Consider the following 25,638-nt stretch of genomic DNA (forward strand, 5'->3'; position numbering starts at 1 on the left):
AAGCGGTCCTGTAAATGAGGGGCGTGGTTATGTAAATTAGACTTGTGGTCTCCGTGAAGAGGGGCGTGGTTATGTAAATGAGATGCAGTCTGCTCCATTTAGAAGCGGTTCTGTAAATGGGGGCGTGGTTATGTAAATGAGATGCAGTGTCTCCGTGAAGGGGCGTGCTTATGTTAATAGGAGGCGTGTCCCAACTAACGGGGCGTGGTTATGCAAATGACACACCCCCATACCGTGAAGGGGGCGTGGTTATGCAAATGAGAATCGTTTCTTAGGCGCTATTCCGCGCTAGGGGGCGTGGCTTACGGCTGCCAGCGCCGGGTCCTAGCGCCCGCCCGCCCTACAATAACCCTTATTATAGGGACACTATGGGGTACAATGGGGCCGGTTTTGGGGGGTCCATGGGGCCGATTTAGGCCCCCCCCCCCATGGATCAGCCCATATTGACCGTTCAATGGGGGGGTATAAAATATGGCGTCTTTATTGTGGTGTTTATGTGGGTACTATAATAAACAAGGTGTGGGGGGGGTCAGACATCCAGGTCTTCATCCGGGTCCTCATCCTCGGGGGGGTCCGGGTCTATGGGGACCCCTTGCATTGAGCTCCTGTATGGGGGGGGGGTTGAACTGGTTATAACTGGTTTAAACTGGTTTAAACTGGGAAAGGGGGGGGGTTAATGGGATCCCCCCATTACCTGTGCTCATAGGGGGGGGTCACGGCCGCTCGTGCTGCTCGCTCTGCCCCCGACAGCCTCAAGCGGAAGGTGATGGGGGAGGGGGCACCCCCCGATGGGGGGGTGGGGGAGGGCCCCCCCCCTTCTCCCTCTGTGGCCAGAAGAGGGGGGGGCACCCCCAGGGTGCCATTGGGGTGCACAGTGAAGGCTTCATCCTATGGAGGGGGGGGAAAAGGGGGTTTGGGGGGGTCCAAAGGGGTTTATGGGGTTCCAATGGGGGTTTATGGGGTGGGAAAAGCCCTAAATGGGGTTTAGGGGGGTTCCAATGGGGTTTGGGGGGTCCCAATGGTGGTTTATGGGGTGGGGGGGATGTAAATGGGGTTCGTGGGGGTCCCAATGGAAGTTAATGGGGTCCCAATGGGGGCTTATGGGGTGGGAAAGGCCCTAAATGGGGTTTAGGTGGGTTCCGATGGGGTTTGGGGGGGTCCCAATGGGGGTTTATGGGGTGTGGGGGCTCTAAATGGGGATTGGGGGGGTCACAACGGGTGTGAATGGGTTTCCAATGGGGGTTAATGGGTTTCCAATGGGTGTTAATGGGGTCCCAATGGGGGTTAATGGGGTTTCCCCCCCCCCCTTTGGCACTCACCTTCTGGGTGCCCCCCCCCCGTCGGGGTCGGGTCAGGACGCGCACGAGCCTGGGGGGCGTGGCCTGGGAGAGGGGCGTGGCCATGGGGGCGGGGCCTCCCAGCACGAGCTGGGCGGTGGCCATGGCCCCCAGCGCCCGCACCAGGGACGGGGGGTGCAGGTCCTCGTGCAGCAGCGCCACCACGCGGCCTGGGGGTGTAGGAGCACCATTGATCCCTATGGGAGCCATTGATCCCTATTGGGACCCCAAAACCCACATTCGGACCCCAAAACCCCCATTGGGACCCCACTGGGAGCCATTGATCCCTACTGAGAGCCATTGACTCTTATTTGGACCCCATTAACCCCCATTGGAACCTCATTAACCCTATTGAAACCCCATTAACCCCATTAGGACCCGATTAACCCCACTGGGACCCCATTAACCCCATTGGAACACCATTAGGACCCCACTAACCCCATTAGGACCCCAATAACCCCGTTGGGATGCCATTAACCCCATTAGGACCCCATTACGACCCCATCAACTCTACTAGGACCCCATTAACCCTCATTAACCCCATTAGGACCCCATTAACTCCCATTGGGACCCCATTAACCCCATTAAGTCCCCATTAGGACCCCAATAACCCACATTAACCCCTATGGGAACCCCTTTAGCCCCAGTGAGACACGATTAACCCCACTGGGACTCCATTAACCCCCATTAGGACCCCATTAAACCCATTACGACTGCATTAACCCCCATTAAACCCATTGGAACCCCATTAACCCCATTAAGACCCCATTAGGACCCCACTAACCCCCATTAACCCCATTAGGACCCCATTAATACCCCCCCCCCCCCCCAATGGTCCCGTCCGGCACTGACCGCCCTCGGTGCCCCCCCGCAGCAGCCCCGCGATGGCTCCGCCCACGTGGGGGGGGCGCATGCGCAGCAGGAGCCAGCTCAGGGAGTCCAGGAGCAGGGTGGGGGAGGGGCCGGGGGAGCCCCTCCCCCCGAGAGCCCCCAACAGCCCCCCCACATCCATGGGGCAGGGCAGGGGGGGGGTCCAGAGCCGGTCCTGGTACTGGAGGCTATGGGGGCAATGGGGTTAATGGGGTAATGGGGGCAATGGGGTTAATGGGGTAATGCGGGTAATGGGGGTAATGGGGTAATGGGGGCAATGGGGTAATGGGGGTAATGGGGGCAATGGGGGTAATGGGGTAATGGGGGTAATGGGGTTGGTCTATAGGGTTTAATGGGGGGGTCAATGGGGAGTAATGGGGGAGGCTACAGGGGGGCTATGGGGGGTCTGTGGGGGGCAATTGGGGTAAATGGGGGTCACTGGGGGGGCCTATGGGGCGCAATGATGAGCAATTGGGGTAGAGGGTGTGATGTGGCACTATGGCTGCTATGGGCTCTATGGGGCACTATGGGCTCTATAGGCGCTATGGGTTTATATGGGGTCTCTATGGGGCTCTATAGGGTCTCTATGGGGTCTCTATGGGGCTCTATAGGGTCTCTATGGGGTCTCTATGGGGTCTCTATGGGGTCTCTATGGGGTCTCTATATGTCTCTATGCGTCTCTATGGGTCTCTATGGGGCTCTATGGGGCTCTATGGAGTCTCTATGGGTCTCTATGGGGCTCTCACCGCTGCTTCACATCTGGACTCAACCCGGCCTCAAAGCTCTCCCGGGGGACATCGAGGAGGACGACGAGGACGGGCTCAGACCTGGGGGGAAACGGGTCCTGAGCCCCATAGAGACCCATAGAGACCCATAGAGACCCATAGAGACCCATAGGGACCCATAGAGACACATAGAGTCACATAGAGACCCATAGAGACCCATAGAGACCCATAGGAACCCATAGAGACCCTATAGAGCCCCATAGAGCCCCCACCTCTTCACTGCGGCAGTGGCAAAGGCCCGGAGGAGGCTGCGGCCCTCGCAGGCGGCGCTGTCTTGGGAGGGGAGAGAGGGGTGAGCCCCATAGGGACCCACAGAGACCCCATAGGGACCCATAGAGACCCATAGGGACCCATAGAAACACATAGGGACCCATAGAAACACATAGGGACCCATTAAGACCTATATAGACCCTATAGAGACCCAAAGCCCCCCAACAGACCCCCCACAGACCCCCATAAGCCCCCCCATAGCCCCCCATACACCCATATATCCCCCCCATAAACCCCTATAGACCCCCCATTCAGCCCCATAGCCCCTCATAGCCCTCCCATATCCCCCCATAGACCCCCCATTCAGCCCCATAGACACCCCATAACCCCCCATAGACACATATATCCCCCCATAGCCCCCCATATACCCCCCTAGCGCCCCATAAACTCCCATTGACCCCCATACCCCCCCATAGACCCCCATAAGCCCCCCCATACACCCATATATCCCCCCCATAAACCCCTATAGACCCCCTATAGCGCCCCATAGCCCCCCCATATCCCCCCAATAGACACCCCATTCAGCCCCATAGACACCCCATAGACTCATATATCCCCCCATATACCCCCCATAGACTCCCATTGACCCCATAGCGCCCCATAGACCCCCCCTCACCCCGAACCAGAACGAGGCCGCTCGCCCCCCCCTCCACCAGCGCCTGCAGCAGCCCGCTCCTGGGCGCCGCCATCTTGGCTCCTCCCTCTGACGCCGCACGCATGCGCGGCGCGATGACGTCACTCCCCATATCCCCTCAGCGGAGTTTATTGAAAGCCCCAAAATCGTCGTTTTTGGCCCCAAAATCGTGGGGTTTGACCCCGAAATCGTCGGGTTTGGCCCCAAAATCAGGCGTCCAGGAGCTGCTCGCAGGCTCGGGCCACGTCCCCCAGCTTGAGCCGAGCGTAATCCAGGCGGTTCAGGGCCAGTTGGCAGCTCTTGCGGGCCCCGTAAGTGGAGCCCTCGTGGGGCTGCCCCGTGGCCACCTATGGGGATATAGGGGGTGAATGGGGGTGAATGGAGGTATAGGGGGTGAATGGGGGTGAATGGGGGATATAGGGGGTTAAAAGGGGGGGATATAGGGGGTAAATGGGGAGGGTCATATAGGGCATCCATGGGTGTTTCTATAGGGCATAAAGGGCCATATATCCCTGTGTCTGCTATGGCATCTCTGTGGTCCCTATGGCCCCTACACACCCTATAGTCCCCTATTGCCCCTATACCTCCTGTATCCCCTATACCCTTATATCTCTTATAACTCATGTATTCTCTTCTATATTCCCTATACTCTATATGTTCTTATACTTCCTATATCCTGCATACTCCCTGTACCCCGTGTACCCCCTATACCGCCTATATCCTCTATATCCCTTATATCCCTTATACCTTCTATATCTCTTATACCCCCTATATCCCTTATACCCCATACGCTCCCTCTATGCTGATGTTCCCTATACCTTCTATACCCCTATATCCCCTACATCCCCTATATCCCCTCTATGCTTTATACCCCTTATACCATCTATACTCCCTATATCCCCTACACCCCCCATACCCCCTATAGGGCCCATACCCCTCATACCCCCTATAGCCCCCATACCCCCCATAGGCCCCATAGCCCCCATAGGCCCCATAGCCCCCATAGGCCCCATATCCCCTATAGCCCCCATACCCCCCATAGGCCCCCATACCTGTGTGAGGTACCGGATCTGTGCCGAGAGCTCAGCCTCCACCTTGAGCACAGCAGCACTGAACTGAGCTGCCTGGCGCTCCAGCAGCCGCTCCCCTGGCTTCTCCTTGGACAGCTCCAGGATCACCAGGCCTGGGGTGGGATGGGCATGGAATAGGATGGGAATGGGATGGGAATGGGGTTAGAATGGGAATGAGAGCAAAGTGAATGAGAATGGAATGGAAATGAGATGGGAATGGGATGGGAATGCGATGAGAATGGGATGCAAATGGGAATGGGAATGGGATGAGAATGGGATGGGGATGGAACAGGATCAGGGGCCCCTTTCCAGGCAGTTCTATACATCCCCCTCCCACCCCATAGGGCTTACATAGAGAAGTATAGATACCGGAGGGGGGAGGGGGGGTGTCGATGGCCACGCCCCCTACTGCTAGGCCACGCCCCTTATCCATTGTCAATCCATGTTAAGCCACGCCCCCTTTGATGGACACACCCCCAACGCAGACCACGCCCATTGAGAATTGACCCTATGGATTCTAAGCCACGCCCCCTCCCTAGACACGCCCCTTCCGTCACCATAGCAATGGGCCCCATGAAGCCACGCCCCCGCAGCGGAGGGCAATCGGAAACCACGCCCCCTGAAGCCACTCCCCTCAGAGGAGGCCCCGCCCCTCCCGTCACCATAGCAACCGCTACCGCCACGCCCCTCAACGGAAGCCCCGCCCTCCCGTCACCACAGCAACCGCTACCCCTGAAGCCCCGCCCCTCCGCGAAGGCCACGCCCCCTCCCGTCACTATAGCAACCGCTTCCGCGGAAGCCCCGCCCCCTCCTCCGAGGCCCCGCCCCCTCCCGTCACCATAACAACCGCTTCCCCTGAAGCCCCGCCCCTCCGCGAAGGCCCCGCCCCCTCTTGTCACCACAGCAACCGCTGCCTCTAAAGCCCCGCCCATCCGCGTAGGCCCCGCCCTCTCCGTCACCATAGGAACCGCTTCCCCATAAGCCCCTCCCCCTCCCGTCACCATAGCAACCGCTGGCCCTGAAGCCCCGCCCCTCCCCGAGGCCCCGCCCCCTCCTGTCGAGGCCCCGCCCACCCGCGCTCTGCAGCGCAGCCGCAATCTCTCTCTCCAGCTCCTCCAGCACCCGGAGCCGGTCGTTGGCCACCGCGTATCCGGCCATGGCGCCGCTTCCGGTTCCGGTTCCGCCTCCCGGTTCCGGTTCCGCCTCCCGGTTCAGCCCTCCGCCGCTCTGTGCCGCTCCCGTCCTCCGCGCATGCGCGGGGCGGAGCGACGCGGCCGCTCTGGGTGGAGTCTCGATGGTGCGGGGTCCTCCGGGGCTGAAAACCACCCAAAATGGCCTTAAACCCACCTCAAATCACCTCAAAATCAGCCGGAAATGACCCAAAACCACCCAAATAACCCAAAATCGGCCGGAAATGACCCAAAACACCCGGAAATGACGCAAAATTCACCCTTAACGGGGTTTACTGGAGCGGTGGGCGGGGTTAACGGGAATAAGCCCCGCCCCCCGGCGCTCCCTGACGTCATCGCGCAGCGCCGGCAGCATGGCGGCGGGGTGCGCGGCGCTGTTGGAGGCCCTGAGCGCGCTCCCGCCCGCCCGGGGCGCGCTCCCGAGGCTGGTGCGGGGGCTGCGGGACAGCGCCGGGACACAGGTACGGGACAGGCCCCGCCCCCCGCACACCACGTGCTTCCGGTTACCGGAACCCCGCCCCCTCCGAGCTTCCGGTAACGGGAACCACGCCCCCCCGCTTCCGGTAACGGGAACCCGCCCCCTACGAGCTTCCGGTAACCGGAACCCCGCCCCCTACGAGCTTCCGGTAACGGGAACCCGCCCCTCCCACGTGCTTCCGGTAACCGGAACCCGCCCCCCTCCGAGCTTCCGGTAACGGGAACCCGCCCCCTCCCACGTGTTTCCGGTAACGGGAACCCCGCCCCCCCATCCATTGGTTGCGGCCTGGCCCCCTCCCGATACCACGTGACCACCCCTATAGACCGCGTGACCCTCTCCATTGAGCCCCATTAGGCCCCATTGACCCCCCCCACCCTTTGGTGACCCTTGACCCCCCCCCCAGTTGACCCTTGAGCCCCGGTTGACCCCCTCATTGATCAGTGAGCTCCCCTTTTTGACCTCTGACCCCACAGTTGACCCCACCGTGACCCAGGAGCTCATCCATTGACCCCCCATTGACCTCCCTATAACCCCCCCATTATCCCCCCAATGACCTTTAACCCCACAAATAACCCTTCCCCATAACCACCCCATTGCCCCCCATTGATCTCTGACCCCCCCATTGACCCCTTACACACCCTGACCTCTGCCCTCCGACCACGTGACCGCAGAGCGCTCAGGCCATTGGTGGCCTCGTGGGGGTCACCAGCGCCCGGCTCAGCTCCATGAAGACCCGGTGAGTGCTCAGCCAATCAGAACGCTCCGTCCCGCCCCCTCCTCCTCCTCATTGGCTGCCGCTCGAAGGCGGGGGAGGGGGCGGGGTATAAGGCAGGAGCCAATGGGAACGCAGCATTGCGGGTGGACGGGGGCGTGGCTTGGTCGGGAACCAATAGGAACACGTGCTGCGTTGCTATTGGCTGTTTAGCAGGGGGTGGGGTAAGCCAATCATAAGCAGTGTGTGTGCCCAGCGCTGCCTCTCATTGGCTGCTTTATTATAGGGGGGTGGGATAAGCCAATCAGAAGCGGTGTCTGTACCCAGCGCTGCCTCTCATTGGCTGGTTTATTATAGGGGGTTGGATAAGCCAATCAGAAGAGGTGTGTGTGCCCAGCGCTGCCTCTCATTGGCCGGTTTATTATAGGGGGGTGGGATAAGCCAATCAGAAGCAGTGTGTGTACCCAGCGCTGCCTCTCATTGGCCACTTTATTATAGGGGGGAATGGGGGGTGGGCACTGCGGCAGCCAATCAGGTGCCGCGGAGGGCGCTGGGGCGGCCAATCAGGGCGCAGCTCTCGCCCTGCTCAGCCAATGGCCTTGCAGCTTCGAGGGGCTCTGCCTCCTGTCCCTGCTGGTGAGTGAGAGCCCCACAGAGCCCTTCACCCAGCACTGCCTGGGCTGGCTGCGGGCGCTGCAGCACCTCCTGCAGGTAACGGGGCTATGGGGCAGCTGTGGGGTGCTATGGGGGGTGTATGGGGGGATATGGGGGTCTATGGGGCAGCTATGGCGTGGCTATAGGGTTCCATGGGGTTTTTATGTGTCTCTATGGGGGGCTATGGGGCAGCTGTGGGGGTCTATGGGGCAGCTATGGGGCGGCTATGGCAGGTGTATGGGAGTGTATGGGGGGGATATGGGGGGCTATGGGTGTCTACGGGGGAATATGGGAGTCAATGGGGCTCTATGGAGTATCTATGGGGTTCTATGGGGTTTCTTTGGGGTGTTATGGGGCTCTGGGGGGTGTCTATGGGGCTCTTTGGGGATATATGGCTCCCTAGGGATACTCTATAAGGATGCTCTATAGGGATGCTCTATAGGGATGCTCTATAGGGATGCTCTATAGGGATGCTCAATAGTGATTCTCAATAGGGATGTTCTATAGGGATGCTCCATAGGGATGCTCCATAGGGATGCTCTATAGGGATGCTCCATAGGGATGCTCCATAGGGATGCTCCCTATGGATGCTCCATAGTGATCCATCCCATTCCAGTCCCAGGACCCTGCCCCCACCATGGCTCTGGGGGTGCTGGTGCTGCGGGAGCTGCTCCGGTTCTCATCCCAACTGCCGGAGCTGGCGCGAGACATTGGCACGGATCACATCCCGGGAATGCTGACCTCCCTGCTGGCGCTGCGGCCCGAGGTGCTGCCCCACTGCGCACTATGGGGCTCTATGGGGCTCTATGGGGTGTCTATGGGGTTCTATGGGGGGCTATGGGGTGTCTATGGGGGGCTATGGGGTGTCTATGGGGCTCTGTGGGGGGCTATGGGGTGTCTATGGGGTTCTATGGGGGTCTGTGGGGCTCTATGGGGTGTCTATGGGGGTCTATGGGGGTCTATGGGGTGTCTATGGGGCTCTATGGGGTGTCTATGGGGCTCTATGGGGGGCTATGGGGTGTCTATGGGGCTCTATGGGGTGTCTATGGGGCTCTATGGGGGGCTATGGGGACATCGGCACGGATCATATCCCGGGAATGCTGACCTCCCTGCTGGCGCTGCGGCCTGAGGTGCTGCCCCACTGCGCACTATGGGGCTCTATGGGGTGTCTATGGGGGGCTATGGGGTTCTATGGGGCTCTATGGGGTGTCTATGGGGGGCTATGGGGGGCTATGGGGTGTCCATGGGGTTCTATGGGGTGTCTATGGGGTGTCTATGGGGGTCTGTGGGGGTCTATGGGGTGTCTATGGGGCTCTATGGGGGGCTATGCGGTGTCTATGGGGTTCTATGGGGCTCTATGGGGGTCTATGGGGTGTCTATGGGGTTCTATGGAGTTTTAAGGGGCTATATCAGGCTACATGGGCTTATAGGAGCATCGTATGAGCCTATATAGGATCCATATAGACTTGGGGGGGGGGGGTTTTGGGGTGCTCATCTCCATCATGGCCTCCCTATGGGTCCCTATGGATCCCTAACCCTATATCTGCCCCCCAAGTGCGAGGTGTCCACGCTGGAAGGCATCAAGGCCTGTATGAGCTTCTACCCCCGGGCCTGCGGCTCCATGCGGGTAAGGACCCCCCCCCATAATGGACCAGTCCACAGAGGGGTATCCCCCCCCATAATGGACCAGTCCATAGAGGGATATCCCCCCCCATAATGGACCAGTCCATAGAGGGGCATCCCCCCCCATAATGGACCAGTCCATAGAGGGATATCCCCCCCCCATAATGGACCAGCCCATAGAGGGGCATCCCCCCCCCATAATGCACCAGTCCATAGAGGGATATCCCCCCCCATAATGGACCAGTCCATAGAGGGATATCCCCCCCCCCCATAATGGACCAGTCCATAGAGGGATATCCCCCCCCATAATGGACCAGTCCATAGAGGTGTATCCCCCCCCCCATAATGGACCAGTCCATAGAGGGGTATCCCCCCCCCCCATAATGGACCAGTCCATAGAGGGGCATCCCCCCCCCATAATGGACCAGTCCATAGAGGGGCATCCCCCCCCCATAATGGACCAGTCCATAGAGGGGCATCCCCCCCCATAATGGACCAGTCCATAGAGGGATATCCCCCCCCATAATGGACCAGTCCATAGAGGGGTATCCCCCCCCCATAATGGACCAGTCCATAGAGGGGTATCCCCCCCCCCCATAATGGACCAGTCCATAGAGGGGTATCCCCCCCCATAATGGACCAGCCCATAGAGGGGTATCCCCCCCATTGAGCCCCATCCCGGTGTTCCCATAGGGAAAACTGGCTGCCTATTTCCTGGCTCGCATCGACTCCGACTCCCCCCAAGTGCAACAGGTATGGGGGGGGGGGGGGGGAATTTTGGGGCTATTTAAGGTGGTTTTGGGTCTATTGAAGGTGATTTTGGGTCTATTTAAGGTGGTCTTGGGGCTATTTAAGGTGGTTTTGGGACCATTTCCCCCCCATTATCTACGCACTGGTTTCACCCTAAGCTGCAGTCCCTCTGATGGCCTCCAGAGGGAGCTTTAGTGATGTTTTAGTCTCATTTTGGCCCATTTTTGCTCATTTTGGGCCGTTTTAGCTCATTTTGGGGTCTTTTTAATGGTTTTGAGGGTGTTTCCTGCCGGTTTTGGGGTGGTTTTGCCCATTTTCGGCTCGTTTTGACCCATTTTGGCCCTGTTTTACTGCCGTGCAAGTGCTGTGCGCTGTTATCACCACCAACCTGCAGTACCTCCTATGGCCACCAGAGGGGGTTTAGGCAGATTTTGCCCCATTTTCACTCATTTTGGGCCGATTTCGCTCATTTTGGGGTGGTTCTGGGGGTTTTGAGGGGTGTTTTTTGCCATTTTTGGGGTGTTTTTGCCCATTTTCGGCCGGTTTCACCCCATTTCAGCTGGCGTACGGCTGCTTCACATTGGTATCACCACCAAGCTGCAGTTCCTCTGATGACCTCCAGAGGGAGCCTTACTGATGTTTTAGCCTCATTTTGCCCCATTTTCGCTCATTTTCTGCCGATTTCGCTCATTTTGGGGTGGTTCTGGGGGTTTTGGGGGGTGTTTTTTACCATTTTTGGGGTGTTTTTGCCCATTTTCGGCCGGTTTCACCCCGTTTCAGCTGGCGTGCGAGTGCTACGCGCTGGTGCCAGCGCTGGGCCGCGGCTTCGCGCAGGGGCTGCGCCACACTGAGGCCTGGCAGCAGGAGCTGCAGGGGCTGCTGGCAACACTGCACGCGCTGCTGGGGGAGCTGTTCGAGGGCTGCGAGAGCGGTAAGGGGGGGGTATGGGGGGTGAATGGGGGGCTATAGGGGTCTATGGAAGGATATGGGGGGGCTATGGGGGTCTATGGGAGGCTATTGGGGGTCTATGGGGGGATATGGGGGGGCTATTGGGGGTCTATGGGAGGATATGGGGGGGCTATAGGGGTCTATGGGGGGGTTATTGGGGGTCTATGGGAGGATATGGGGGGGCTATGGGTGTCTATAGGGGGATATGGGGGTCTGTGGGAGGATATGGGGGAGCTATTGGGGGTCTATGGGGGTGTATTGGGGGTCTATCAGGGGTTATGTAGGTCTATAGGGTGTTTATGGGGGTGAATGAGAGGATATGGGGGGCTATGGGGGTCTATGGGAGGATATGGGGGGGCTATGGGGGTTTATGGGGGGTCTATAAGGGTCTAGGGGGTGTTATGGGGATCTATGGAGGGTCTGTGGGGGACTATGGGGGTCTATAGGGTGTCTATGGGCATTTATGGGGGGGCTATGGGGGTCTACGGGGTCTCTATGAGTCTCAATGGTTGTCTATGGGTCCCTATGGGTGTCTATGGGGTCTCTATGGGTCTCATTGGGTGTCTCTGAGCTCCCTTTGGGTCCCCCCCCCAGAGCCGCTGCCCTATGAGGGGCCGGGGGTGGAGCTTCTGCTCCCGGCCCCCCCCGACGGTGACCCCAGTATCAGCCTCACCCTGCACAAGCGCTGCTCGGGGCTGGCGCGGGTGCTGCAGCTGCTGCTCAGGTACCAAATACACCCAAAACACCCCAAAAACACCTAAAAACACCTAAAAACACCTAAAAACACCCCAAAAAACACCCAAATACACCCCAAAAACACCCAAAAACACCTAAAAACACCCCAAAAACACACAAAAACACCTAAAAACACCCCAAAAACACACAAAAATGCCCCAAAACACACCAAAACCACACAAACACACCCAAAAACCCCCCAAAACACCCCAAATACATCCAAATACACCTCAAAAACACCCAAAACCACATAAAACCACCTCAAATACACCCGAAATACACCCGAAAACCACCAAAAAACACCCAAAATCACCCAAAACCACCCCAAATACACCCCAAAAACACCCAAAACCACCCGAATACAGCCAAATACACCCAAAATGCACCCAAACACACCCATAATAGACCAAATACACCAAATATACCCCAAAATACAGCTGAAATTCACCCCAAAAACACCCCTAAACACCCAAAACCACCCAAAAAACACCTAAAACACCCAAATCCACCCAAAAAAACACCTAAAACACCTTAAATCCACCCAAAATTGACCAAATTCCCCCCCCCAGCAAGGAGTTCGTGGCCCCGGTGACGGTTCCGGTTCAGGACATCCTGGACCTCGTGTGCCGAGCGCTGAGCATCACCCCCAAAACCATCGTGAGTGGGGGGGCATGGACACAACCACTGCATGGGGGGGGGGGGGGTATGGACACAACCATTGTATGGGGGGGGGCATGGACACAACCATTGTATGGGGGGGGCATGGACACAACCATTGTATGGGGGGGCATGGACACAAGCATTGTATGGGGGGGGCATGGACACAACCATTGCATGGGGGGGGGGGAACCCCATGGACACAACCATTGCATGGGGGGGGGGCATGGACACAACCATTGCATGGGGGGGGGGCAAGGACACAACCATTGTATGGGGGGGGGCATGGACACAACCATTGCATGGGGGGGGCATGGACACAACCATTGCATGGGGGGGGGACACACACCATGGACCCAACCATTGTATGGGGGGGGGGCATGGACACAACCATTGCATGGGGGGGGCATGGACACAACCATTGTATGGGGGGGGGGATGGACACAACCACTGCATGGGGGGGGGGCATGGACACAACCATTGCATGGGGGGGGCATGGACACAACCACTGCATGGGGGGGGGGGCATGGACACAACCATTGCATGGGGGGGAGGGCATGGACACAACCATTGTATGGGGGGGAGGGCATGGACACAACCATTGTATTGGGGGGGAACAACCCCATGGACACAACCATTGCATTGTGGGGGGGAGCAGCCCCATTTAAGGGTGCCCCCCCCATAGAACGCGGCTGGGGATGGAGCCTTGAGGCTGCTGCTGCTGCCTGCAGTGCACTTGGATGCATTGGATGTGCTGGAGGCGCTGGTGCTGGCGTGAGTGGGGATGGGATGGGATGGGGATGGGGATGGGATGGGATGGGGATGGGATGGGGATGGGATGGGGATGGGGATGGGGATGGGATGGGATGGGAATGGGATGGGGATGGGATGGGATGGGGATGGGATGGGAATGGGATGGGGATGGGATGGGAATGGGATGGGATGGGAATGGCATGGGGATGGGATGGGATGGGGATGGGGATGGGGATGGGATGGGAATGGGATGGGGATGGGGATGGGATGGGGATGGGATGGGGATGGGATGGGGATGGGAATGGGATGGGAATGGGATGGGGATGGGATGGGGATGGGATGGGGATGGGATGGGGATGGGGATGGGATGGGGATGGGGATGGGGATGGGATGGGGATGGGGGGGCAATGATAGGGAAATAAGGGGGAAATGGGGAGGAAATGGGAAGGAAATGAGGGAAAATGGGAAGGAAATGGGCCAATAGGTCTCTATGCCAAGGGCTCTATGCTGGACTGTCCCATGTTCCGGGTGGGGGGGGGTGTGTCCATGTCTGTCGCCTTCCCCCCGCATCCGAACGATCCCTGTGTGTTTGTCTGCATCCCCACGGCCCCGGGGGTGTCCATGTGGGTCCGGGGGGGGGGTTGGGGGGTGCTCTATGGGTCGGAGGGTCCCATAGGGTCCCTTACCCCCCGTGTCCCCCCCCGCAGCTGTGGTGCGCGCCTGGTGCGCTGGGGCAGTGCCTTGGCCCGGCTGTTCCCTCAGGTGCTGAGCGCCTGGAGCGGCGCCCGGGAGGCGCTGCCGGGCCAGGAGAAACCATTCGGGTACTGAAATGGGGGGGGCCGGGTTATAATGGGGGGGTTGTGGGGTGTAAAATGGGGTTAAAATGGGTGTAAATGGGGTTTGGGGGTGTTGGATGGGGTTTAGGGGTGTCTATACGGAGGTCTATGGGGGGTTGTTGTTGTGGGGGGAGTGTTTTGGGGTGTTAATGAAGCGAGGGGACCCTCTGAGGAGTGGTACGGTCCGATGGGAGGGGGAGTGCGTGGAGCCCGCTTGGACGAGTCCAAGTGTGTGGGGGGTGAGGGGGGATCCGCATTGATTGCGGGGCCGTTGAATGGGTCCTGATGCATCCGGGGGGGGGTATTGAACCAAGGGGGGTATTGGGGTGCTGTGGTGATGATGGGGGGGGCAATGGGGGGGGTTGGGCACCGGTGACCCCCCCCCTTTTCGTGTGCTCCCCCCCCCGGTGTAGAGAGGTCCGGGCCCGGCTGTACCACGTGATGGAGCTGTGGGCGCAGGTGGGCGGGGCCTCGTGCGGGCTCCTGCAGCAGCCGGGGGCGGCCACGGAGGCGCTGCTGAGTCACGTGATGGGGGACATCGCCCCCCCCTGCGACAGCCTGAGGGTGAGTGACCCAAAACTGAGGTAAACTGACCCAAAACTGAGGTAAACTGACCCAAAACGGAGCCAAACTGAGCAAAACTGAGGCAAAATGACCCAAAACTGAGACAAACTGAGCAAAACTGAGGCGAAATGACCCAAAACTGAGGTAAAATGACACAAAACTGAGGTAAAATGACACAAAACTGTGCAAAACTGACCCAAACTGACCCAAAACTGAGCAAAACTGTGGTAAAATGACCCAAAACTGAGCCAAACTGAGCAAAACTGAGGCAAAATGACCCAAAACTGAGGCAAAATGACCCAAAACTGAGCAAACCTGAGGCAAAATGACCCAAAATTGAGCAAAACTGACCAAAACTGGCCCAAAAAACCCCAAAGCACCCCAAAACACAACGGATACCACAGAAATAGCCCCAAACACACCAAAATGCTGTAAAATACCACAGAAATAGCCCAGAATACACCAAAGTGACATAAAATACTACAGAAATAACCCAAAATACCACAGAAATAGCCCAAAATACCCTAAATATCACAGAAATAGCCCAAACCACCCCCTTTACCCCGTTTTTAACCCAAACCCCCCCTTTTTCACCCAAAACCCCATTTCACCCCCAATTTTAACCAAATCCCCCCTTTTCCACCCCAAACCCCCCAGCTCAAGGCCGAGGCCAAGCCCAGCGCCCCCAAGCGCCCCAAACTGGGGGGGGGCCCGGATGGGGACCCCCCCCCCCTGCACCGCAAGCAGGAGCCGGCAGCCAATAGTGATGTCTGCAGGGCTGCCCTTAAAGGTAATGGGGGGGGCACCCCAAAACCACCCCCCATAGGGTTCTATAGGGCCCCCCATACCCTTAATACAGGGGGACCCCCCCCTATGGCTGCAATGGAACAGTCCAAAGAGCCATAGAGAGGGGTTGGGGGAGGTCCCATTGACCCCATGGGGGGGGGGTAAAAGGGGACCCCCCCCAATGGGTTCAATGGGGTGTCCCCATGACCCATAGAGTGGTTTGGGGGGGGCATTAAAGAGGACCCCCCCTGACCCCCCCCTTTTTCTATGCCCCCCCCCCCAGCGCTGCGTCGGATCATCCTGACCGGGGGGTCATTGATAAAGGAGGACATCCATAGGGTAAGGGGGGGGCTATGGGGCTGGGGGTGTTCTATGGGGCTGGGGGGGTTCTATGGGGCTGGGGGGGTTCTATGGGGCTGGGGGGGTTCTGTGGGGCTGGGGGGGTTCTATGCGGCTGGGGGGGTCACTGTGGGGGGTTATGGGGTTAATGGGGGGGACACAGATGCTGGGGGAGGGTCTATAAGGTAATGGGGGGTAATAGGGGATAATGGGAGGGTCCATGGAGGTGAATGGGGGGGTTCATAGGGGTCAGTGCGAAGTTCCATAGGGGTCAATGGGGGCGTCCGTAGGGGTCAATGGGAGGTTCCATACGGGTCAGTGGGGGGTCCATAGGGGTCAGTGGGGGTCAATGGGGGGGGTCCATAGGGTTTAATGGGAGGGTCCATAGGGGTCAGTGGGGAGTCCATAGGGGTCAATGGGGGGTTCCATATGGGTCAGTGGGGGTCAATGGGGTGGGTCCATAGGGAGGGTCCATAGGGATCAATGGGGGGGGTCTGTAGGGTTCAATGGGGGGATCCAGAGGGTTCATGGGGGGATCCATAGGGGTCAATGGGAGGTTCCATATGGGTCAGTGGGGGTCAATGGGGTGGGTCCATAGGGGTCAATGGGGAGGGTCGATAGGGGTCAATGGGAGGTTCCATATGGGTCAGTGGGGGTCAATGGGGAGGGTCCATTGGGGTCAAGGGGGGGTCAATGGAGGGGGTCCATAGGGGTCAGTGTGGTCAATGGGGAGGGTCCATAGAGGTCAATGGGGGGGGGTCCATAGGGGTCAATGGGAGGGTCCATTGGGGTCAAGGGGGGGTCAATGGGGGGGTCCATAGGGGTCAAGGGGGGGTCAATGGGAGGAGCCTGACCCGTGTCCCCCCCCCCCCCACCACAGAGGCTGCAGGAGCTGCTGGTGCCGCTGGTGCTGAGCGTCCCCTCGGCCTGCTCCACTTCCGGCTCCCCGTACGCGAGCGCCCCCTGCAGGGAGGCTCTGTACCACCTCCTGCTCGCGCTCGTGCTCGTGCCCGCGCCCGCCGCGCCCCCCCCCCCTGCACTGCGCGATCCAGGCCTTCACTATGGGGCAGAGGGACCCTGCCCTGCAGGTGAGTGACACATAGGGACCTATAGGGACCCCATAGAGACACATAGAGACCCCATTGGGACACATAGAGACACATAGAGACCCCATAGAGACACATAGAGACACATAGGGACACATAGAGACCCATAGGGACCCATAGAGACCCATAGAGACACATAGAGACACATAGAGACACATAGAGACCCCATAGAGACCTCATAGAGACGCATAGAGACACATAGAGACACATAGAGACGCATAGAGACACATAGGGACCTCATAGGGACAGATAGGGAAACTTAGGGACCCCATAGAGAGCCATAAAGACCCATACAAACCGCATAGATACCCTATAGAGACCTCATAGAGAGCCATATTGACCCATAGAGACCCCATAGATACCCTATAGAGACCTCATAGAGAGCCATAGAGACCCCATAAAGACCCATAGAGACCCCATAAAGACCCGTAGAGATCCATAGGGCCTGCATAGAGCTCCATAGAGACCCATACAGACTCATAGAGACCCCATAGAGGCCACATAGAGATCTGTAGAGATACCATAGAGACCCATAGATACCCCGTAAAGACCCATAGAGCTCCATAGACACCCATGGAGCCCCATAGAGCCCCATAGGTATCCATAGAGACCCATAAACACCCCATAGCCCCCCCATTCACCCCATTCCCCTCCCCCCAGGTCTCCTCCGCCTGCACCGAAGCCCTCATCATCACCAACGCCCTCGTGCGCCCATGGGTGCCCCCCCTGCGCGCCCCTCCCCCCCCCAAACCCGCCCCTCCCCCCCCGTCCCAGTTCCCCCCCGCCCCTCCCCCCCCCTTCCCAATGGGGGACTCCCCTTTCCCCCCTCCCCCCCCCCGTTTGTCGGCCCCCTCCCCCATCCCCACCCCCTTCCCTCTTGGGGGGGGGGCAGGGGAGGAGGAGGACGAGGACGGGGGGGTGGGGGGAGGGGAGGGGGTGGGGGGCGGGGCCGGCCCCTCCCCCCCCCCCCGCGGGGCCCCGCCCCCGCCGCCCCATCTTCATCCACTACGAACGGGAGGAGGCTTCGGACGTGGAGATCTCCCTGGAGAGTGACTCTGATGACAGCGTCGTCATCGTCCCCAAGCGGGGGGGGCCCCCCCTCCCCTCCCCCCCCCCCCTGCCCCCTCCCCCTCCCCCACCCCCTCCCCCACCCCCCGGACTCCCTCCTCTTCCTCCCATCCCCCCACTGGGGCAAGCAGGGGATGAGGTTGCCCCTCCCCCACCGCCTCCTCCCCCCCCTCCCCCTCCTCCTCTTCCTCCTGCACCCCCTTTGTCGTCTTCCTCCCCTCCCCCTCCTTCCTCATCGTCGCCCCCCCCACCCCCTCTTCCTCTTCCTGCGCCCCCCCCGGAAGTGGAAATGGACCCGGCCGTCATTAACATCAATAGCAGCGAGGAGGAAGAGGAGGAGGAGTTTGGGGAGGAAGAGGAGGAAGAGGAGGAGGAAGAGGAGTTCTATGAGGAGGAGGAGGAAGAGGAGGACTATGAGGAGGAGGAGGAGTACGAGGAAGAGGAGGAGTATGAGGAAGGGCTGTCGGAAGAGGAGGAAGAGGAAGAGGAAGAGGAAGGCAACCCCCCCCCCCTCCCCCCCCCAGGATACGGGGGCTCTGCTGATGGAGGTGGAGGATGCTCAGAGCGCTGCCCCCCCCCACGGGGAGGAGGAGGAAGGAGCCCCCCCCGAGCCCATCGCCATGGAAACGGGAAGGGAGGAGGAAGAGGAAGAGGAAAAGGGGCGTGGCCTGAACCACGCCCCGCCCCCTCCGCTCCTGGCCCCGCCCCCTGCGCTCCTGGCCACGCCCCCTGCGCTCCTGGCCCCGCCCACGCCCTCGCAGGGGGAGGGGCTGCCGAGTCCGCCAGGGGGCGCTGAGGAGCCACAGGCCACGCCCCCTCCGCCCCCCCCTCCCCCTGCGGGGGTGGGAGGGGCCAGGGTGGGGGGGGCGGGGCAAGAGGAGGAGGAAGAGGAGGAGACACCCCCGGGGAAGGGAGAGGTGGGGATGGAGGGGGGGGAAATGGGGAGGAAATGGGGAGGAAATGGGGAATTTTGGGTGGAAATGGGGAATTTTGGGTGGAAATGGGGAATTTTGGGAGGAAATGGGGAATTTGGGGTGGAAATGGGGAATTTTGGGAGGAAATGGGGAATTTTGGGAGGAAATGGGGAATTTTGGGTGGGAATGGGGAATTTTGGGTGAGAAATAAGGAATTTTGGTTGGAAATGGGGAATTTTGGGAGGAAATGGACAATTTTGGGTGAGAAATGGGGAATTTTGGGTGGGAAATGGGGAATTTTGGGAGGAAATGGGGAATTTTGGGTGGAAATGGGAAATTTGGGTGGGAAATGGGGAATTTTGGGTGGAAATGAGGAATTTTGGGTGGGAAATGGGGAATTTTGGGTGGGAAATGGGGAATTTTGGGGTGGAAATGGGGAATTTTGGGTGGAAATGGGGAATTTTGGAGAGGAAATGGGGAATTTTGGGTGGAAATGGGGAATTTTGGGGTGGAAATGGGGAATTTGGGGAGGAAATGGACAATTTTGGGTGGAAATGGGGAATTTTGGGGAGGAAATGGGGAATTTTGGGAGGAAATGGGGAATTTTGGGGAGGAAATGGGGAATTTTGGGTGGAAATGGGGAATTTTGGGGAGGAAATGGGGAATTTTGGGAGGAAATGGGGAATTTTGGGGAGGAAATGGGGAATTTTGGGTGGAAATGGGGAATTTTGGGTTGGAAATGGGGAATTTTGGGAGGAAATGGGGAATTTTTTGGGAAAATGGGGAATTTTGGGTGAAAATGAAGAATTTTGGGTTGGAAATGGAGAATTTTGGGTGGGAAATGGGGAATTTTGGGTGGGAAATGGACAATTTTGGGTGGAAATGGGCAGTTTGTGGGGTCTGACCCCCTCCCCTTTGGGCTCCATGGGGTATCTCCCCCCCCATCTCTGTGTCCCCCATAGGAGCTGGACGCAGCCGCCTCCATGTTGGCCGATTTCATTGACTGCCCCCCCGACGAGGACAAAGGCCCCGAACCTGCCCCGTGACCCCCCGGACCCCAAAAACCCCCTTTTTTACCCCAAAAACCCCCACTTTAACCCCCCCAAACCCTTTTTTAACTCCCTAAACCCCCTTTAACCCCCCAAAAACCCCTTTTTTAGCCCCAAAACCCCATTTAACTCCCACAAAACTCACTTTAACCCCCCAAAACCTCACTTTTTACCCCCAAAACCTCCTTTTCCCCCCCCAAAACCCCCTTTAATTCCTTCAAAAACCTCTTTTGTACCCCCAAAACCCCCTTTAAGCCCCCAAAACCTCCTTTAACCCCCCAAAACTCTTTTTAATTTCCCCAAAAACCTCTTTTTTGCCCCCAAAAACCCCTTTTTACCCCCAAAAACCTCTTTTTTACCCCAAAAACCCCTTTTTTACCCCATTCCCCCCCTCATCGCTATGAACTACACCTCCCATCACCCCCCGCGCCGCCGCGTCGCTCCGCAGTGACGTCACACTGTGCGCCATGAAGCCGCCGGTGCGGCCGCGCTGGGCCCCGCTCCGGTTCTCAGCCTCAGTCCCGGACGGGCCGAGAGGGACATGGACGGAACGGGAGAAACGGACACTGCTGAGGGAGCTCCGGAACCGGAACCTGCGGGACCGGAACCGGAACCGGGACCTGAGGGACCCGGAGCTGAGGGAGAGGCTGCCGAGGAGGAGCGAGGCCGAGGTCAGGGGGGGGGGACGGGAGGGGGGGCCCGGTGGTGTTCTAACCCATAGACACCCCATAGATACCCCATAGATACCCCATAGATACCCCATAGATACCCCATAGATACCCCATAGATACCCCATAGATACCCCATAGATACCCCATAGATACCCCATAGATATCCCATAGATATCCCATAGATACCTCATAGATATCCCATAGATATCCCATAGATACCCCATAGATACCCCATAGACACCCCATAGACACCCCATAGACACCCCATAGATACCCCATAACCCCCCATAGATACCCCATAGATACCCTATAACCCCCCCATAGATACCCCATAGATACCCCATAACCCCCCCATAGATACCCCATAGATACCCCATAACCCCCCCATAGATACCCCATAGATACCCCATAGATATCCCCTAGATATCCCATAGATACCCCATAGATATCCCATAGATACCCCACAGACATCCCATAGATATCCCATAGATACCCCATAAACCCCCATAGATACCCCATAACTCCCCTATATATACCCCATAGGCACCCCATAACCCCCCCTAGATACCCCATAGACACCGGTGGTGTTCCCATTGTTATTCCCATCGTTGTTCCCGTTGTTATTCCCACTGTTATTCCCATTGTTATTCCCATTCCCGATGTCATTCCCGGTTCCCTTCCCCAGATCCAGGCCTTCCTGTGCCGGCTTCGGGGCCGGGCAGCACGTGAAGCCCTATGCGGGCAGTTCAGGCACTGCCTGGGGCAGCCCCGGCCCAGACCGGCGCCCATTGAGGTACCTGGGGGGCCTTAAAGGGGAGGGGGGAGTACGGGGGGGTTTGGGTTTGGTTTGACCCTGGTGCTGTTCCCCCCCCCCCCCATTGGGTTTGGTTTGACCCCGGTGCTGTTCCCCCGCCCCCCCCCCATTGGGTTTGGTTTGACCCTGGTGCTGTTCCCCCCCCCCCCCATTGGGTTTGGTTTGACCCTGGTGCTGTTCTCCCCCCCCCATTGGGTTTGGTTTGACCCCGGTGCTGTTCCCCCCCCCCCATTGGGTTTGGTTTGACCCTGGTGCTGTTCCCCCCCCCATTGGGTTTGGTTTGACCCCGGTGCTGTTCCCCCCCCATTGGGTTTGGTTTGACCCCGGTGCTGTTCCCCCCCCCCATTGGGTTTGGTTTGACCCCGGTGCTGTTCCCCCCCCCATTGGGTTTGGTTTGACCCCATTGCTGTTCCCCCCCCCCATTGGGTTTGGTTTGACCCCGGTGCTGTTCCCCCCCCCCATTGGGTTTGGTTTGACCCTGGTGTGTGTCCGTCCCCCCCCCCCCATTGGGTTTGGTTTGACCCCGGTGCTGTTCTCCCCCCCCCCATTGGGTTTGGTTTGACCCTGGTGCTGTTCCCCCCCCCCCCATTGGGTTTGGTTTGACCCTGGTGCTGTTCCCCCCCCCCCCCATTGGGTTTGGTTTGACCCCGGTGCTGTTCTCCCCCCCCCATTGGGTTTGGTTTGACCCTGGTGCTGTTCCCCCCCCCCCCATTGGGTTTGGTTTGACCCTGGTGCTGTTCCCCCCCCCATTGGGTTTGGTTTGACCCCGGTGTGTGTCCCCCCCCCAGGTGTGGTTGGAAGTGGCCTCGGTGCTGAGCGAGGGCCTGGAGGAGGCAGCGATGGCAGCGTTTGGGCAGGTGATGGATCCCAATGGATCCCAATGGATCCCAATGGATCCCAATGGATCCCAATGCATCCCAATGCATCCCAATGGATCCCAATGGATCCCAATGCATCCCAATGGATCCCAGTGCATCCCAATGGATCCCAATGCATCCCAATGCATCCCAGAGCATCCCAATGCATCCCAATGCATCCCAATGGATCCCAATACATCCCAATGACATCCCAATGCATCCCAGTTCATCCCAATGGATCCCAATGCATCCCAATGGCATCCCAATGCATCCCAATGGATCCCAATGCATCCCAATGGCATCCCAATGCATCTCTATGACATCCCAGTTCATCCCAGTTTATTGCAGTGGCATCCAACTACATCCCAGTGCATCCCAGAGTATCCCAGTTCATTCCAGTGGCATCCCAATGCATCCCAGTTCATCCCAATGACATCCCAGTGCATCCCAGGATCCCATTTGTCCCAATTACCTCCCAGTCCATCCCAGTTCATCCCAATCCGTCCCAATACATCCCAGTTCATTCCCACTCCCCCCTTTCCAGGTCTTCACCGTTGCGGGCACGGAGCCGCTGAGCCTCTCCCTGGCCCCTCCCTCGGAGCCTCCCCGCAGCCAATCAGAGCCCGTCCCTTCGGAGCCCCGCCCCTCAGAGCCTCGTTCCAGCCAATCAGAGCCCGTCCCATCGGAGCCCCGCCCCTCCGGGCCGCGCCCCCTCCCCTCGGAGCCTGGCTCTGTCCAATCGGATCCTCTCCCGCCGGAGCCCCGCCCCTCGGAGCCTGCCGCCGTCCAATCAGGTGCTCCCCCGCCGGAGCCACGCCCCCTGCACGTGGACTTCCAGCGGGTCTATGAGTACCTGGGGCGGCTCAGCCGGGATGGGAGGGGCCCCGCGCCCCCCCCCGGGGGTGAGTGATGGGGGGGGGGCTATGGGGCTCTATAGGGTGGTTATAGGGCTCTATAGGTCCCATAGGGGTGGTTATGGGTCACAATGGGGCTGGTTATAGGGCTCTATAGGTCCCATAGGGGTGGTTATGGGGCTCTGTGGGTCCCATAGGGGTGGTTATGGGTCACAATGGGGGTGGTTATAGGGCTCTATAGGTCCCATAGGGGTGGTTATGGGGGTCTATAGGTCCCATAGGGGTGGTTATAGGACTCTATAGGTCCCATAGGGGTGGTTATGGGGCTCTTAAGTGTCATAAGAGAGTGGTTATTGATCTCTATGGGGTAGTTATGGGTCTCTATGAGTCCTATAGGGGTGGTTATGGGTCCCATAGGGGTGGTTATGGGGTAGTTATGGGGCTCTATGGGTTCTATAGGGGTGGTTATGGGTCTCTATGGGGTTGCTATGGGTCTCTATGGGTTTCTATGGGGTCTCTATGTGTCTCTATGGGGTGGTTATGGGTCTCTATGTGTCTCTATGTGTCTATGTGGTCTCTATGTGTCTCTATGTGTCTCTATGGGTCTCTCTCTATGGGTCTCTATGTGTCTCTATGGGTCTCTATGTGTCTCTATGGGTCTCTATGTGTCTCTATGGGGTCTCTATGGGTCTCTATTGGTCTCTATGGGTCTCTATGAGGTCTCTATGGGTCTCTATGTGTCTCTATGTGTCTATGTGGTCTCTATGTGTCTCTATGTGTCTCTATGGGTCTCTATGGGTCTCTATGGGTCTCTATGGGTCTCTATGTGTCTCTATGGGGTCTCTATGGGTCTCTATTGGTCTCTATGGGTCTCTATGGGGTCTCTATGGGGTCTCTATGGGTCTCTATGTGTCTCTATGGGGTCTCTATGGGTCTCTATTGGTCTCTATGTGTCTCTATGGGTCTCTATGGGTCTCTATGGGTCTCTATGGGGTGTTTATGTGTCTCTATGGGTCTCTATGGGTCTCTATGGATCTCTATGGGGTCTCTATGGGTCTCTATGTGTCTCTATGGGTCTCTATGGGTCTCTATGTGCCTCTATGTGTCTCTATGGGGTCTCTATGGGTCTCTATGGGGTCTCTATGGGTCTCTATGTGTCTCTATGGGTCTCTATGTGCCTCTATGTGTCTCTATGGGTCTCTATGGGTCTCTATGGATCTCTATGGGGTCTCTATGGGTCTCTATGTGTCTCTATGGGGTCTCTATGGGTCTCTATGGGGTCTCTATGGGTCTCTATGGGTCTCTATGGGGTCTCTATGGGTCTCTATGTGTCTCTATGTGTCTCTATGAGGTCTCTATGGGTCTCTATGTGTCTCTATGGGGTCTCTATGGGTCTCTATGGGGTCTCTATGGGTCTCTATGGGTCTCTATGGGGTCTCTATGGGTCTCTATGGGGTCTCTATGTGTCTCTATGTGTCTCTATGTGTCTCTATGAGGTCTCTATGGGTCTCTATGTGTCTCTATGGGGTCTCTATGGGTCTCTATGGGGTCTCTATGGGTCTCTATGTGTCTCTATGTGTCTCTATGAGGTCTCTATGGGTCTCTATGGGTCTCTATGGGGTCTCTATGGGTCTCTATGGGGTCTCTATGGGTCTCTATGTGTCTCTATGGGGTGGTTATGGGTCTCTATGGGGTCTCTATGTGTCTCTATGGGGTCTCTATGGGTCTCTATGGGGTGTTTATGGGTCTCTGTCCCCCCAGAGTCTCTGCTGCTCTTGGCTCTTCTGGGCTCCCTCCCTCTGGAATTGGGATCCTTGGACCTCGGTGCCCTCCGGAACCACTTCCGGGGCGTCTACAGTGACCTCACCGGGCCCCCCCCGGCCCCCCCCGAAGCCCCGCCCCCTGGTCTTGGCCCCGCCCCCTCCCCGTGGGCGGAGCTTGGGCTCAGCCCCCTCAACCTCTTCCGGGTCCCATTGAGGCTCCTGCGGAGGGGGGGGGTGACCTCGGGGTGACCCCTCCTTGCCCCTCCCCCCCCTTGCCCCTCCCCCCATCACCATTGCCCCTCCCCCCCCCCCAAATAAAGGTGCTGATTTATCCCAAATGGGAGTTACTGGGATTGAACTGGGATGCATTGGGATGCAGTAGGATTGCATTGGGGTACATTGGATTGTATTGGGATGCATTAGGATACATTGGGATACATTGGGATTGCATTGGGGTACATTGGGGTACATTGGGATTGCATTGGGATACATTGGGATACATTGGGATTGCATTGGGGTACATTGGGATTGCATTGGGATACATTGGGATT

At 58.3% G+C, this 25,638-nt stretch overlaps 5 protein-coding genes across 6 annotated transcripts; 2 read left to right on the forward strand and 3 right to left on the reverse strand.

Moving 5' to 3' along the window:
* Positions 1-479: 479 nt before the first annotated feature.
* On the reverse strand, positions 480-2,394 carry LOC117437688 (uncharacterized). Of its 2 annotated transcripts, none has more exons than XM_034072258.1 (4): positions 2,190-2,394; positions 1,320-1,507; positions 695-888; positions 480-605 (listed from the first exon to the last, which is right to left on the reverse strand). In XM_034072258.1, the coding sequence occupies exons 1-4, from the start codon at positions 2,347-2,349 to the stop codon at positions 530-532; spliced, it is 618 nt and encodes a 205-aa protein (XP_033928149.1). In that variant the 5' UTR covers positions 2,350-2,394; the 3' UTR covers positions 480-529. The 2 variants fall into 2 exon arrangements, with proteins under 2 accessions (XP_033928149.1, XP_033928150.1); XM_034072259.1 differs by having other exon boundaries at positions 1,320-1,553.
* Positions 2,395-2,931: 537 nt separating this feature from the next.
* LOC117437683 (elongator complex protein 5-like) lies at positions 2,932-4,008 on the reverse strand. The gene is made up of 3 exons (XM_034072251.1): positions 3,879-4,008; positions 3,205-3,265; positions 2,932-3,034 (listed from the first exon to the last, which is right to left on the reverse strand). The coding sequence occupies exons 1-3, from the start codon at positions 4,006-4,008 to the stop codon at positions 2,950-2,952; spliced, it is 276 nt and encodes a 91-aa protein (XP_033928142.1). The 3' UTR covers positions 2,932-2,949.
* Position 4,009: 1 nt separating this feature from the next.
* On the reverse strand, positions 4,010-6,304 carry MED11 (mediator complex subunit 11). Its single transcript, XM_034072250.1, has 3 exons — positions 6,040-6,304; positions 4,949-5,079; positions 4,010-4,243 (listed from the first exon to the last, which is right to left on the reverse strand). Exons 1-3 carry the CDS (start codon positions 6,122-6,124, stop codon positions 4,106-4,108), a joined length of 354 nt encoding a protein of 117 aa, XP_033928141.1. The 5' UTR covers positions 6,125-6,304; the 3' UTR covers positions 4,010-4,105.
* A 163-nt stretch (positions 6,305-6,467) lies between these two features.
* On the forward strand, positions 6,468-20,317 carry PELP1 (proline, glutamate and leucine rich protein 1). The gene is given in 19 exon segments (XM_034072221.1): positions 6,468-6,617; positions 7,306-7,370; positions 7,952-8,057; positions 8,617-8,766; positions 9,556-9,627; positions 10,317-10,376; positions 11,154-11,304; positions 11,916-12,045; positions 12,626-12,713; positions 13,399-13,487; positions 14,174-14,287; positions 14,716-14,866; positions 15,524-15,656; positions 15,936-15,991; positions 16,872-17,015; positions 17,017-17,079; positions 17,758-17,832; positions 18,089-19,082; positions 20,042-20,317. Coding segments are annotated over 18 exon segments (2,628 nt in total). The 5' UTR covers positions 6,468-6,509; the 3' UTR covers positions 18,962-19,082; positions 20,042-20,317.
* Positions 20,318-20,484: 167 nt separating this feature from the next.
* Positions 20,485-25,349, forward strand: LOC117437672 (snRNA-activating protein complex subunit 2). The gene is made up of 5 exons (XM_034072233.1): positions 20,485-20,799; positions 21,485-21,592; positions 22,402-22,470; positions 23,015-23,372; positions 25,086-25,349. The coding sequence occupies exons 1-5, from the start codon at positions 20,596-20,598 to the stop codon at positions 25,334-25,336; spliced, it is 990 nt and encodes a 329-aa protein (XP_033928124.1). The 5' UTR covers positions 20,485-20,595; the 3' UTR covers positions 25,337-25,349.
* Positions 25,350-25,638: the final 289 nt, after the last annotated feature.

The sequence above is a fragment of the Melopsittacus undulatus genome, chromosome 25 (genome assembly GCF_012275295.1).
Source record: "Melopsittacus undulatus isolate bMelUnd1 chromosome 25, bMelUnd1.mat.Z, whole genome shotgun sequence".
NCBI lineage: Eukaryota > Metazoa > Chordata > Aves > Psittaciformes > Psittaculidae > Melopsittacus > Melopsittacus undulatus.

What these genes read in the sequence shown, in the direction of transcription:
- LOC117437688 (XM_034072258.1), bottom strand. Translation starts at nt 2,349, where the DNA reads ATGGATGTGGGGGGGCTGTTGGGGGCTCTCGGGGGGAGGGGCTCCCCC. An exon ending in GGGGGGGGGGCACCCAGAAG is followed by an intron (nt 889 to 1,319) that starts GTGAGTGCCAAA and finishes CCCCCTCCATAG; the next exon opens with GATGAAGCCTTCACTGTGCA. An exon ending in ACCCCCCCCTATGAGCACAG is followed by an intron (nt 606 to 694) that starts GTAATGGGGGGA and finishes CCCCCCATACAG; the next exon opens with GAGCTCAATGCAAGGGGTCC.
- LOC117437683 (XM_034072251.1), bottom strand. Translation starts at nt 4,008, where the DNA reads ATGGGGAGTGACGTCATCGCGCCGCGCATGCGTGCGGCGTCAGAGGGA. An exon ending in CGGCCTCGTTCTGGTTCGGG is followed by an intron (nt 3,266 to 3,878) that starts GTGAGGGGGGGT and finishes TCCCCTCCCAAG; the next exon opens with ACAGCGCCGCCTGCGAGGGC. An exon ending in GCCACTGCCGCAGTGAAGAG is followed by an intron (nt 3,035 to 3,204) that starts GTGGGGGCTCTA and finishes GTTTCCCCCCAG; the next exon opens with GTCTGAGCCCGTCCTCGTCG.
- MED11 (XM_034072250.1), bottom strand. Translation starts at nt 6,124, where the DNA reads ATGGCCGGATACGCGGTGGCCAACGACCGGCTCCGGGTGCTGGAGGAG. An exon ending in GGCTGCGCTGCAGAGCGCGG is followed by an intron (nt 5,080 to 6,039) that starts GTGGGCGGGGCC and finishes ATCCCACCCCAG; the next exon opens with GCCTGGTGATCCTGGAGCTG. An exon ending in AGATCCGGTACCTCACACAG is followed by an intron (nt 4,244 to 4,948) that starts GTATGGGGGCCT and finishes ATATCCCCATAG; the next exon opens with GTGGCCACGGGGCAGCCCCA.
- LOC117437672 (XM_034072233.1), top strand. Translation starts at nt 20,596, where the DNA reads ATGAAGCCGCCGGTGCGGCCGCGCTGGGCCCCGCTCCGGTTCTCAGCC. An exon ending in CCAGACCGGCGCCCATTGAG is followed by an intron (nt 21,593 to 22,401) that starts GTACCTGGGGGG and finishes TCCCCCCCCCAG; the next exon opens with GTGTGGTTGGAAGTGGCCTC. An exon ending in CCCCGCGCCCCCCCCCGGGG is followed by an intron (nt 23,373 to 25,085) that starts GTGAGTGATGGG and finishes CTGTCCCCCCAG; the next exon opens with AGTCTCTGCTGCTCTTGGCT.